General features: G+C 43.1%; 1 protein-coding gene across 1 annotated transcript in view; it reads left to right on the top strand.

Moving 5' to 3' along the window:
• Window positions 1–7,074, top strand: part of GDA (guanine deaminase) — a 76,366-nt gene extending 69,292 nt beyond the window's left edge. The window contains exon 15 of the mRNA XM_054031757.1: window positions 6,748–7,074. Coding sequence (XP_053887732.1) covers window positions 6,748–6,824 — 77 coding nt within the window. The 3' untranslated portion in view covers window positions 6,825–7,074. The remainder of the gene's footprint in view (window positions 1–6,747) is intronic.
• Window positions 7,075–14,978: the final 7,904 nt, after the last annotated feature.

The raw sequence follows: 14,978 nt of genomic DNA, 5'->3' as shown, positions 1-14,978 counted from the left end.
AAAGACTATAGTCTGAAAGAAAAAGGCGCTTTCAGTACTAGCATTCATCTAGAACTATCCCATAGATGGAGGAAGACAAGCACTACAGCAACAGAGACAACACACACATTTTTTAAAACATTTACACAAAGAAATAGGAAACCTTTGTTTTTTCAGGAGAATATATGGACTCATGTTTGAGCACTTTGTATTAGGTTAAGCAAAAACTATATTTGGTTGAAAAACAAGACCAAACCTAGCAAAAAATATTAAGAAACACCAGTAAGAAATGTGAAAATTATACAGAATTAGAGGGAAACTAACAAAAAACACTTGGCATTTACCACCAGTAAAAGTCTTCTTGTGTCAGTTTATTTTTAAATATCTTGGTATTTTTAGCTTAAAACAGCATACTACTTTTATACTTAGAAGCAAGCAATGCATATATTCTCCAGTACTAATCAATTTTACAAAGATGCGTTCCTGGCATAATCTTCTGCTTCTGTTTAGTTAGTTAAAAAATAAACCCACTCAGCAGCTTTTCAAACCATGTGACTGCTTGCTTTAAATAAGTCTTGGCAAATTTGCTCCAGACAGTGCGGCTACCAAGGAGGTCTGAACAGTGAAGTAAAGTGCAAACAGGGTGAGCAGGAAAACAGGGTGGGCACAGATGGATATTTTGGGACACAAACATAAAAACCTCAAGAGTAAAAGAACTGCTGCATGCTGTTTTCATTGTTATGTGTGGGTGTGGTACAGTCATTTCCTGTACAATAAATACCAACAATTGAAGGTTATTCACAGGCATATTTGGGGGAAAGGAGAAATTAGGGACACACCTTTAGCCTTCATTAAAATACATTGGAGCAGATGGATCTTTTTGGTGAGACAGAAAGAGAATGGAAAAACAGTACACTTTCTGCTACAAACAGGGAAAGTTGCATCTAGGCTGCAATTTATCTGTTAACAGCATGTCTTGGAAGCATGACTTGCAGTTTAGAGGCCTGGTCAATGACAAGTGGTGCACAACCTACCCTAATCCTATCCTTACCTTAGAAAGCAGATGTTCTACCAGGGCTTGGAGGAAGATGGGGTGGAGTGTCTTGAAGGCAGCAGTGGAATTCTGGGTATCTCTACAGGGAGGTGGGTTTTTTTTTTTTCTTTTTTTTTTCTTCTTCTTAATATAGGCCTCTGAGGCGATCAGGCCAGAGATAGTTGTGACAGATAACAAGAGTGGGAAGTTAAATGTGGCCTACTGGCTAGGGCACCCATCTAAATGCTAAAGAAGCTGGGTTTGATTCCCAGTTCCACCACCAATGTGTTGTGTAACTTTTCTGTTCCTTAGCTTTTCCTTATCCCTTAAATAGGGACAATAATGCTTACCTATCCTCGTAAAGCACTTTGAAATGTACAGATGAAAAGGGCTGTTTAAATACTAAGTATTATTCACTAGCCTGTCCGTTCAATTTCCTTCATGATCTGTATGTGTGATTTAAATGTCAGTACTTGCTAGGGCTTGTCCACACTAATTACATTAGGTTGGCTGGTTGTTCACTGCCAACACCTGATGCATTGTTAAACATACAATCACTGTTTACACTGAATGTTTAGCATTGTGTAAGTTACCACAACTCTTCAGGGCTGCTTTCTAGTATAATATAAGTTTCCAATGAGACAAATGCTAAAGGTCTAGAAAAACTTGCCAAAGAAACACTTTTATTCCTCTTGTCAGTCATTTGTTTACTACTATATTTATAAAAATGCATCTTTCACAAATGTATCTGGGTGCATATATGTTAAAAAAAACAACAACCACCAACCCTCGTCACCCAAGTCAGCTACAATGCCACCCTCAAGATCAAAGGTAAACATAAGACTGGTACCCACTGTCTCCACTGCCCAAGGCAAAAGCCGGAGAAAACAGATATGTTCTAAAGATCAATGGGCTTAGGCTATCTGAAACAAATGGGGGACCAGAGAGCCTTCCAAAGGTAGCCTCCTGCCACCATCACCTGAAAGTAGCCCCAACTCATTAGATGATATCTGTTGTGATGGAAGATAAGGGGAGACAGTCTCCTAAGCACCATGACCCACATCCTTAAAAGTATTTAGGGACCTCAGACCCCTTGATTTCAGTGGGAGTGAGGTGCCTAAAGAGCTCTGAGGATCTGGGCCCATGTGATCACACTTAAAAGATCAATGCAGCTGGAAGGTAATAGGGATCCAGTGCAGTCTTTGGAGTGGTGGTGTAATGTGCTCCCTCAGCCAGCCCCATTAAGCTTCATTGTCCTTCAGCTGTATCTTCTGCGTATGCTTCACAGCTTCCATACAGAATACCTTGCAATAATCCAATGACAGAGGTGACAAAGGAATGGAAGACAATAGCAAGTGCCACATATGAGAAAAACAGTGTCAGTGAGCCAGGCGCAAATGGAATTCAGCAATCCCAGCTCCTGATACCACCAGGAACTACAGGGATTAAATTAAAATAAATAAATATATGGAGATATACCTATCTCATAGAGCTGGAAGGGACCCTGAAAAGTTATTAAGTCCAGCCCCCTGCCTTCACTAGCAGGACCAAGTATGATTTTTGCCCTAGATCTCTGAGTGGCCCCATCAAGGATTGAACTAACAACTCTGCGTTTAGCAAGCCAATGCTCAAACCACTGAGCTATCCCTCCCACCAGCAGCATCCCTCTCTTACAGACCTCACTGACAAATGCTTGAGTCACAGTGGTAGGCACCACCCCCCTCATAATCTCTGGCTGCTTCCCCCAGCCAACCCACCACCATCCCTCTCTTTATCAGTATTCAGCCTGGGCTTTTACTCCAAAGTGCCTGTTTCCAGGACTGCCTCTAGGTTTTTTTGCTGCCCCAAGCAAAAAAATTTTGGCTGTCCCCCCACTGCATCCTCCTGCCACCCCAGCCCTGGGTCACTGGTATCTCGCTCCCAGGGCGGGTCATTCAGCAGGAATTTTGGATGTGGACAGAACACAGACAGGATTGGTTCCCATATGGTTACAGAACTGCAGTAAAGTGGAACAATTTTGAGCTTGTGTGATTGAAGGCTATCTAGATGCATATTATAAGACTGTCCTACATAAATGAGGAAAAGTTGAGGTGCCTTTATTATTCTTTTGTTCCATTCTTTGTTTCTATGGGGAATTTGCCAATGCAATATCACTGTCTTCCTTTTAAACAAATAAAACTAAAACTTAAAAATAATAATTAAAAAAAGCAACGGCTGTTGAAAATAGAAATTCCAGTCCTAATAACCACTGGGAAGCATTTCTTGCTCAATTTATTCTACTTTTTCCTACAGCAAGTTACAGTGGATCAGTATATTTGATTTGGGAGAAATGAAGTAACAGCTGCCCAAATTGAGCTTGAGCACTCCTGAGTTTTGAGGGTGTTCAAATCTGGAAGGCAAGTGCTGGATTCCCTTTCTAAATATTAGCTAAATCTGGAAAAGAAAAGTCAATTTCTGCTTCCATGGCTCAGAAGTGTAAACCCTCCTACGTGCCTGGTACTGTATCTAAAGCTGCCCAGTCTAGTAGAGCCTCCATCCCTTACTTTTCATTTTAAATTCTAGTGGGATCCACGTACCTGCCTTGCTAGGCTTCAGATAGAGAGGTGCAATGTCCATTTAGTCCACCCAATTCTTTCTTTGGGGGAGAGCCCAGGGCTGGGGCGACAGGAGGTGCGGGTGGGGGGAAGAGCCCAGGCTGGGGCGGCAGGAGATGCAGGCTAGGGCCAGAGCTGGGGCAGCAGGGGGTGTGGGTGCAGGGAGGGGGAGAAGTACCCAGGGCAGGGGTGGCAGAAGATGCGGGTGGGGGGGAAGAGCCCAGGGCTGGGGTGGCAGGAGGTGTGTGTGGGGGGAAGAGCCCAGGGCTGGGGTGGCAGGAGGTGCAGGGGGGGAGGGAAGAGCCCAGCGCTGGGGCAGCAGGGGGTGCGGGTGGGGGCCAGGGCTGGGGTGGCAGGAGATGCAGGTGTGGGGGAGAACCCAAGGCTGGGGCAGCATGGGGGGTGCAGGTGGGGGCCAGAGCTGGGGCAGCAGGGGGTGTGGGCAGGGGAGAGTCCAGGGCTGGGGCAACACAGGGATGCAGGGGGAGCCCAGGGCTGAGATGGGGGGCAGCAAAAAACCTAGAGCTGGCTCTGTTCCTACCATTTATAGCAAGCTGCAGCATGAGGTTTCAGTTTTCTACACTTCTTCCCCCTCCCTTTCCTGTTAACTGAGGCCGAGGGAATGCTGGGAAATGTAGTTCTTTCCCTGCTCCAGGGCTGGCTCTATAGGCAGGGAGCTAACCAGGGAACTACAGCTCCAAGGGCTCCCTGTTGGTTCTCAGCTCTCATGCTGGATTCTTGCGCCTCTGCAAATTTGCCGCCCCAAGCATCTGCTTGCTTTGCTGGTGCCTAGAACTGGCCCTGCCTGTTTCATCAAGCAATGGGAAACCACTACAGCATTTCCTTTGTCAAAGAGGCACAGAGCTGTGTACCATCCACATAGTGAGGACATTATAGTCCAAATCACCTCACTAGCTCCCGCCCAAGAGGCCTCATGAGCATGTCAGACATGAGAGATTACAAAGGAGAAGTCTTCAGATCCTACTGAGGAGAACCACTGGGTTGATGAGCAATTGCAAACACCACTCTATGAGATCTGTCTGAGAGCTATCTGTCTGAGAACCATTCATACGTGATCCCACCCACTCCGCAAATAAGACAACAAAACCTCTGGCCAATGGTATGAGGCTGTTGACAGAAATGAATGAATCAACATGGAATCAATTGCTCAGTCCACGGTTAGGAAGAGATCAACTAGACAGACCAACTCCATCTCCATCCCACTTCCAGGCCTGAAACCTAATTCACAGTTTAACTTAGTTTGTTTACAATGTAATAAGAACAATGTAATAGGGACTGAGCCTTTTATAACGCAAGCTATACTTTTGCAATTGTTGTATAGACATTCATTTTCATTTGAGGTGCATTACTAATATTTTATACTAAATGTAATGCTTAACGGATAAAATAAATGCTCACAATTTTTTATGAGAAGGTGTATTGCTTTCCCTTGCCGAACACTTTGTTTCAGCAAAAGAGTAACATAATTTTAACAGGTTTCAGAGTAGCAGCCGTGTTAGTCTGTATCCGCAAAAAGAACAGGAGTACTTGTGGCACTTTAGAGACTAACAAATTTATTAGAGCATAAGCTTTCGTGGACTACAGCCCACGAAAGCTTATGCTCTAATAAATTTGTTAGTCTCTAAGGTGCCACAAGTACTCCTATAATTTTAACAAGCTTTTTAAAGTTAATTTGCTTGTGATACCAACTTCACTCTTGTTAACTGTTTAGAAGCACAAACTTTAACAACCATTGCTTCCCATTAACATAACATAACATAACAAAAGAAAAGCGTATAAAATTAAACCAACTATAAAATTAAACCAAAATAAATTTTAAATACAGGTACATGCAAATATTTTGAGGGTATTTGAGGGTATACTTTTATGATTCTTTGTTATGTTTGGGAGCCAAAGGTGGAAACCTGTTGAAAACGTGGAAACCTGTTGAAATTGTTTGGTTAGCTTTATGCATACATTGTTATTTTAAAACATTTTAAACATTTTGGTACAGCGGACAGTTCGCTTACTCACTAGATCAGAGGTCGGGGTCACCAGTGTTGTCAGACGCTACCTGTGTGGTGCTCTGCTCTGTTCAATGTTAATATCAATTGACTGTGTGCGTGTGTTCCCTTAGTGTGTTGTCCCAGCTCTGCGCAGATAGCTGACACAGCAGACCCCGAAAAAAACCCCTATGACCGCAGACTCTAGTAAGGTACAAAGGCACGCCGGCCAGGTTTATTGTCGAAGAAAAACACAGTCTTCAGCTCCGGGCATAAAAGTCAAAGGTGTTGCTGAGGTGCGGCTCGTTAGTACTTATGTGCTCCCTGACAATGGACTCAGCTCAGTCACTGGCGGGACTTTCCACTGCCCCTAGGCTGGACAAAGACACCGCCCTAGGGATGCATTCTTATACACAGATACAAACAAGTTACACATCACTTCTGATGTATTGAGGTGCAACCCCTCTAAGTAGCAAGGTACAACCCCTCTACATAGTAAGGTGCCGCCTCTCACCTTGTACATGTTGGTTTGAACAAAACAACTCTATCCATCATATTCCCCTTTTGGCCCGGTCATTGGGATGGGTCAGCTAGTTCCTTGTTGTGTGTGGAATGTACAAGTATGCGAATGTTCCGATATTTGGTGTCCAGTACCTTTTATGTATGTCTCTTTCTGCAGCATCAGCCCTTTCCTTGCCAACTTCTGTGAGCAGGGCCTGCGTCTGCCTCACAGCTTAATTTTGCTTTATGTTAGCAAAGTCTTGGCCATTACTTTAGTTCAGGCCTCATACTGGGCCTCTGATAAGGGTTTATGTTTCAGGGCCTCATCTTACTACAGTTGGTTGTCCTAAAATCCTAGTCAGGAAATTCCCTGCGTATTATACTACTCTGGACTTTGTTAAAGTTGATACTAATAGGTCAGCAGGGTGAGTGACAGACTCATGTGATAAATAAAATATGCCTGAAAATTGTTGTCCATGAGCTTTAAATGTGAAGTGAAATCAATCCCAAAATTGACAGAGGCCCAAATAGCAAATGTGTAAATATGTAATTTAAAATACTCATATGTTTATAGCACTTTTGTCATTAGATATACTTTTTTAAATGTACCTAAGCACCATAATCTTCTTTTTTACAGACAGGGAAGATGAAACGCACAGAAGTGAAGTGATTTTGTCTAACATCAATGAGTTTGAAAAACAAACCCCAGTCTAGTCTCCTGGCTCCCACTCACATACCCTATCCTCTGGGACATGCTGCCTCCATCACTTATACTAGTTTTATTATGGAACCATCAGAGGGTGCTATAGGAAAAGCCCAAAATTTGTGAGACTGAACCTGAAAGAGCAAGTTACAAGTGATGTGCAGGAATCCCCCTCCCCAAATCCTTGTGTCCTTTTTTGTTTCTTTATACATACAAAGAGGACCAGAAAAAATTTATAAAATAAAATATTTATAAAATTCAGGTCCTGTCTAGGCTCTGTCTGTCTGTGATAACCTGAGAAGAACTAAAACAAATATACAGCCAATTTTTTCAGGTGCCACTAGCTTTGGATGACAATTTTTGGGCAACTAGAGACACCATAAAAGGACCTGATTTTTAGAGGGCAGGTGCTCAGCACTTTCTGAAAGTCAGGCTCCTTTAAAGTGTCTCGAGTTGGTCACCCAACAACAGAAGCATCCAAAATCACTAGTCACTTTTGAAAATGGAGGCCGATGTAAAATTGCAGGATGAAAAACTTTTTGAAAATTCTTGACACACTATTAAAAAGGAATTAATGAACTATATTGCAAGGGCAGAAGGAGAGGAGGGAACCATGCCGCAACTCACACATTCCATGTGATATTTGTGAAAAAGGTGGTTTCTGCCACAACCCAAACTTCTGACCTTATATAGACAGCTCTGGTTATTTGTGGTATGGGAAAGCTTGAAGACAAAGGGAACGACCATTAACAAATTCTTTACATAATGTACTCCCTGACGCATCTGAAAACAGACATCAGAAAGACCAGGGTTTCAATAATGTATGGACTCGCTTCATTTTAAAAATCATCACCAGTATTTCATTTTTTTTTAAATAGAGATTTAATATATAGATTCAGCACTTAAATACTCAAACCATCACGTTTTCAGCTGCCTGCTTGCTTTAGAAATCTTGTACTATGCCCCTGAGGGGCCTGTAAGGAGAATATGCTGGAGAAAAACAATGTATAATAGAAATGGTAATTTATGCAAGAAAAGCACATTCTGTGCACTCTCCAAACTAATTCATGCAAAGCGATTATTGCTGTGATTCATTGTCTCATGAATAAGCCTAAGAGTCTAGAATGCTGGCTCACTGGAGAGTGATATGTACTGGATGAGATTTCTTCCCTCCATCCATTCTTATGTACATTACATGTGTTTTTCTTTTGTGTCAATAGTCCCATTTTATATCAGTTTTCAAATCTGTATTCTCACTTCTCGTAAGAGATTTTACATTTTTCACTACAACTCCTTTCCCCTTTATAGCAAACCCTCTTGTCGTCTCTTTGGTGTTACCCAGCACATACATCCACTCGCATTTAAGATTATTTGTTATAGCCTGTCCACACTGACTCCTTCTAATCTGCCCAAGCCCTTAAGCATTTGGACCATCTCCTTTTCCTTAATCATTCACCACATATTTTCTTACTACCAGCTTCAGGCAAAATTCTGCTGACTTTCATTCTCACACATAAACACATGCTTCTCCCATTGAACTAGATTGGCATTGTGGGTGGGTATTTGAGGGAAGAATCCGGACCTGGGTGTTATTTCCTTGCTGTTGATTTCCTTTCTTTTCCATTGATTACACTGCTGTCTCCTTGGATGAATTTGTGCTCAGCAGAAAATAGTAACTGTCCCTATATTCCCTTCAATTGAACACAGCAAATTAAAACAAAACTAGGACTTGTCCTCTAGCAGGTTAAATTTCAATTGGCAATTTAAAGGCCAAAGTACATTCTGCTGAAGTGCATATCATACAATGCCAAGGAGAAATCATCATTATTCATATCAAAGCTCTGAGAATTAAAGTTACATATAAAATTTTCTTCTGGTGGATTTCGACCCCCCATCACTGGAGTAATTGATGCATATTGCACTTGTAGAAGGGAACTTTGATCTTTGTAATTTCTAAAATTCCCTGACAATGTCATCATTGTCTTTCTCCTTCCCCTCCTCCAGATTTGGCTTCCTTTTTAGATTGCTCTCCTAGTAGACTGTTCAAATCTGTCATTTATTATTTTCAGTGCTGAGTGGTAATTTCATATTGTCCATTATGTAGAGCACACTGAAGTTTTGTGGGGCTATAACTCACTAGCTCCTCCTATTTAAGTTTCAGTAGAAATTGCCTGCAATAACACCCTTGGATACTTAAAGCAGAAATGGAGGACCTTATTCAAAGTAGGGGGACCAGATGTCCCAATTTTATAGGGACAGTCCCAAGATCTGGGCCTTTTTCTTATATAGGCTATTACCCCCCATCCCAATTTTTCACACTTGCTATCTGGTCACCCTAATTCAGAGTATATTTCCTCCTTCAAGTGCCTATGCTGGTTTGCTATTATAGGGTTTCTTAGGAATGCTGAGCAACTGTGACAGATTTTGTTTCTGCATCATTTGCCTCACATTTTATGTCCGCCATCCTGCAACTGATCTTTGGTAGAATGAGACTGAGACACATGACATGCACAGAATACATGAAAGTGTGTTGTAGTATACAAGTTTTATTTACACTTGTGACTAATTTGGTCTTCCCAAACTCATACTAATAGACTATTTATACTATAACTCCACTTACTCTATATACACACATTCATGTATGTGCATATTGTCTCTCTCTCGGACACAATTGCAGCTACGCTCTGATTAGGGTTTCATTATAAATCCACCATTTGTCTCACCCAGAAATTTTCATTCTGAGTAGGGGGGCAGGCAGGACCGGCTCCAGGCACCAGCGCACCAAGCAGGTACTTGGGGTGGCCAACGGAAAGGGGCGGCACATCTGCCCTTCGGCGGCGGGTCCCTCAGTCCCCGCTGCTGAATTGCCGCTGAAGTGCCGCCAATTGCGGCTTTTTTTTTTTTCCCCCACCGCTTGGGGCAGCAAAAACGCTGGCGCTGGCTCTGGGGATAGGTCCATAAATTCAGGAGTTATGGGTTAGTCACTGTAGGAGGCAGAGTCAGATGTTTTTGATTGGCTGGATTGACTCTCCAGATAACTCCTCCCACTGAAGAGCCCCTCCAGAGAGTCACTTCCAAAAGCTGATAACTGTTATATCTCAATAAAACATTATTTCAAAAACATTTTCACAATAGCTCATAAATCTGCTCAACCATTAGGAAATAGAGCTGTCCAACCTGACAAAAACATATTAACTGGGTCATAGATTAAATGTAAGCACATGGTTATGCATCGAAATTCTCTAAAATGGGAGGGAGGGAAAGACCCAATACAACACTATTGTAAAAAGCTCTCTCAGTAGGAAATGAAAAGTACAGGATGGGATGAATTTGTAGATTATTTCCCTGCCCAGAATGAAAATTTCCAGGTAAGTGAGAGAAATTTTCTTATTCTCACCTCCCCTGGATGGGTCCATAAATCCATTAGTGATGGGAGTTTTTTCGTCTCAGTACCCTCCCCCCATCGCTATCAATTGTTGGGTGGACTAAGGAAGAGCTATGGCTCGCAGCCCTCTCCTGACATGGTCTAATTTCCCTGATTGAAGTCTATCAACATTATAGAATTTTGTGAAGATATGTAGTGATGCCCAAGATTGCTATTCTGCAAAACTGTTCACATGGTGATTCATGTTATCCCCCTGCCTCCAGCAAGAGGGAGACACTTGTGGTAAGTTGTGGGGGAAGGGATAGCTCAGTGGTTTGAGCATTGGCCTGCTAAACCCAGGTTTGTCAGCTCAGTCCTTGAGGGCGCCATTTAGGGAATCTGGGGCAAAAATCTGTCTGGGGATTGGTCTTGCTTTGAGCAGGGAGTTGGACTAGATGACCTCCTGAGGTCCCTTCCAACCCTGACATTCTATGAAATAAACCTTCCTGTGGTAAGTTGGTGTCATCTCCCTACCATCACTAGCCTTTCAGCCACTCACGTAGTGTCTCCAGGGGTATGCCAGTCCTAACTTCATCTTGAAAGCAGGGCTGGCTCTGGCTTTTTTGCCACCCCAAGCAAAACAAAAAAACCCCAAACAAACTGCAGGGCGGCCAAGCACGCACACACACAAAAAACACTTGCAGGGCAGCCGGAGCAGCAAAGAAGAAAAAAAAAAAGAAAAAGCCTGCAGGGCAGCTGGAGCCAAGGTGCAGGGGGACTCCCTGTGCTGCAGACCTGCAGCAGAGTGCATGCCCGGTCTAGTGGGGGTGAGAGAGAAGGGGTGCGGCCAGGGCTTCAGCAGGGCGTTCGCCACACAGCCCCTCCCACTGTGCCACCTGCCGGGAAGGCTCTGCACCGCTCCAGTTGGCTGGGAGGGAAGGACGCGGGCTGCCCTGCCAAGTTTGCTGCAGGGCGCTCCCCTCCTTTGCGCCGCCACCCCCTACTGGGCAACCGGATCAGCAAACCAAAAAGAAAGGAAAAAAAAAGGGTGGGCAGAATGCTGCCCCTTGGAATCTGCCGCTCCAAGCACGAGCTTGCTCAGCTGGTGCCTGGAGCCAGCCCTGATTGAAAGTTAACGGGTCCACCCAAGCTTGAGTCCCTTAGAATAGTCTCGCTCCGATATCCAACCTGAGGCTACAAATAGTAATTCCAGATCCTCTACAGCCAAAGGAGCAGTGTACGTTCCAGTTTATCAGTTTTCCCTTAAATTACACAGCACTTGTGAGCATTTATAGTAAAACAAAAGTTGGTTTATTAAAGAAGGATTTAACTAGAAATGAGAGAGTGGTGGAAGCAAAGTTATAAATACAACACAAAATCATAAAACTTGAACCTAGGTCAATGCTTATCAACAGTTATCTTTCCCCTCTCATAAAGCAGATTCTCTCCCCCCGCAAAGTTCATTCTGTTGCAGAGATGGCTGGTTTCTCAGGATCCAAACGTTCATAAAAGGAGACCATGCTCCATCAGGGGATGTGTCAGTGCATGGACACAGTACTTCTCTCTCCTCTGTGTTATATTGAAACAACCTTTTGTTTCCATTCACAGATTGGGCAAACCGCTGTCCTGTAAAGTCTTTTTTTTTTTTTTTTTTTTTTTTTTAACACCTTTAAGTGGCTTTGATTGTCTGTCATAGCCTCTGATGGTTTCTCATTCAAAGTCTTAGTACTGGGCAAGGCTAAACCATTGAACCTTGCATTACATCCCCCCCCCCCCCACTCCCCAGCCAAACAGGGTGGGGTGACAACTCCTCCTTGCCCAAATGGGCCATCACATTATTGCCTAGTGACTAATTTCTACTTAAAGTACATAAAGCATATTTTCAATACATTATTCCTTAAATGTTACCTATACATACATCTCACAATGATTACGAATCTTGACAAGTTTTCTGTAGATACCCTGGAAGACCTTTGGTGTAGTGAATCTCTCACGGCTGAGGTGAGAGTTGTTCACATAGAACAGGGGACCCTTTCCAAGGGGTTTTTGTGTCACAGACCCTTACTCCACTTAAAGTGAGTACTAGCAGGAGAGAGGGCCAAGGATTCAAAGTCATAAGAGTTCAGAAAGGAAGTCCTATATGCTAAGATGACCACTAAGAAGGCAGGCTAAGAACCAATTCTAAAATGGCTACTTGGGGTGCACAAGATTTTGACTCCAAAATAACCACTATGCTCCCACTATAAAGGGAAGAAGGGGCAATAGCAGGAAATTGATTTCTCTGTGCCACTCCTGGTTGTTAGCACCCCTAAGAAATGGAGGCAATGTCCTGACCACAACATGCACAGTAGTGTGGGAGAGGGAGTCGTCCTTGGCAACATATGTAGCCCTATCACGATTCTTTGGCTGGTGGAGCGGAGGGAAGATGACTGTGTCAGATCAGTAGGCTGGAGCTCCTGAGACCTTCATAGTTCACCTGGTGATGGGGCACTGTCCATGCCAGTGGCCACAGATTAAACACCTGATATCAATACCTGCCCTCTCCGAGCCTCTTGTTAGTCTGCAGTTACTGCTGGCCTGTCCTATGGGGCATGCTGGCAGCCTGCTTTCTAACTGCAGTAGTATCAAAACTAGTGGAATAAAATGAACACTTTCCCCCTTCAATGCACTCAGCCAAGGATGCTGAGCACAGACCCTACCCTTTCCCTATTTTGCTTTTTTGCCATTACCAAGGGTAATCTGGGGGATATCTTGCTAAGAGTCCCCATGGCACTCCAGGGGATTGTGAAGTGAATTTTAATGGCCCTTCCCAAGGCAATATCTCTGCATTACGAAGTGGAGAGTGGAGAAAAAAGACCCTAGAAAAAAAAGGGAAAAGAAAACAAGTTAATCATGGTATGGTCATTCTATAGAGCACCTGAGTACACTGCTACAACATTGGAGGCAGGGGAAATTCTGGCAGGGCTCTGTAGTGGGAGGAGTTATCTGGAGTGAGTCAGCCAATCAAAAATATCAGACTCTGCTTCCAGCAGTGTGGAGGACTGACAAACCCATCACTACTGAATTTATGGACCCATTCCCCAAAGCAAAATTAACTGCTGAATTAGTTTGCATCAGGCTTACACTTGACAGATTTTTTTTTTTAAAAAGCATTGTTTTGCATTTTCAATTTAAGACAATAGCTGCTGTTTGTTGCCAATAAAATCTTTACAGGTTTGCTTTGACAAGTAGGCTCTTAATAGAGAACACATAGGAATACTATGCACATTGGGGTGACACAAAGCACTTGCAAAGACATCTGTCAAGATATTAAAGACAACCACTGTAGTCAAGGAATCGACCAGTGGGTTTGAGGTGCCAAGTTTATTATAAATATTACACCTAGCTCCTGGGTTCCTATGAAAGGGCTAATTAGTTAGAAGACATGGGTCTTGAGCAGCATACAGTTGCCCTCATATCATGTGGTCAAAGGCAGATAGCTCCCACAGCTCTCAAGACATCTGCAGAAGGTTGAAGCATTGATACAAGACCCAGTGCCTCCACCTAGTCCCTAAGGGCTTGTCTATATTGAAAAGCTATACAGTTTTAACTATACTGCTATAGTTTAAGTGGTATGAATCCCTTAGTGTGGACACAGTTATACCAATATACAGATACCGTACAGGAAGGGGAATACCACTCCTTTCCCACACACTATACTCTTATCTTACAAGTCAAAGGGATGGGCATTTGTCTGAGAAAGGGATGGACGTGATCTAAACTATAACTGTCAGGGATTTTGAGAAACACCACGTGAATTTAAACTCATGTGAAATATTTAATTCATGTGTCCCATACTTCCTCAGATAATCCCTAAATCATACTAACCCATGACATCACTGACATGTTTTCACAAACTGTTCTTGATGGCATATAGTTAGGGTTCTCTAGCCACAAACTCCCAACCTGAATTCTCTTCAAATATCCATGCGCAATTCTCTACTTCTCAGGATCAGAAGGTAACAGATCTCATCATGCTTTCTATTTTAAATTCCAGGGCTGGAGAAATGGTACTTTTCATTGCTTTAGTGTGGCTCCTTTTGGCTTATACCGATATGGATTATCCTCATCTTGGCATGTGAAGCTCCAGAGCAAGCCCTTTCCCCATGTCATAAGAACAAGCAGTGACAATAAGCAAGCACATGCAGAGTCAGTAGGCTGGATGGACGACAACTTTTATCTGTTTCCATTACAAGTAGTTCCCATGTATTATCCATTGGTGAAGGCTGCCTCTTTCCAACAAGTTACCATGTGTCATGCACACCAACCTGTGGCTTCTTTGCATAGCTGGGAAGGGCAACTCTCACAGCCCCATATTTGAAATCCACATTTAGGTATAGATCCCAGGGAGGGGCCCAGTGGAAATGCTCCTGCTTTCAGAGGTTTGGATAAAATGGTGCTGTACAGTATACTAGTTATGTGGTCCCAGAGATCCATTGGAAATAGATTCATAGGCAAAGCAGGAAGAAAAAAAAAACTTGTTCACAGCTAATGCTCTCCTTCTTCCCTGTAGACATGATGTTACTGTTATTTGCTGAAATTATCTGGTCATCAAGAAAATTAGTTTGTATTCCATCTGCTATGCTTTTCTCACCCAAAGAAGCCATCTTAAATTGGTAAATGAAAGCCAAACAGGTTAGAAATATGCAGGCTTAAGGCACAGAAAAAAAAATCCCACATAGCAGAATCTAGAATCAAGTTGCAGCCCTTCCCCCATCCACAAGACAGCCTCATATTACCCAATGAACTATAACAAAAGGAA

Source organism: Malaclemys terrapin, chromosome 6 (assembly GCF_027887155.1).
Source record: "Malaclemys terrapin pileata isolate rMalTer1 chromosome 6, rMalTer1.hap1, whole genome shotgun sequence".
In the NCBI taxonomy this organism is placed as follows: domain Eukaryota; kingdom Metazoa; phylum Chordata; order Testudines; family Emydidae; genus Malaclemys; species Malaclemys terrapin.
Note: the sequence above shows the minus strand (reverse complement) of the source record. Positions and strands in the feature narration are given on the sequence as shown.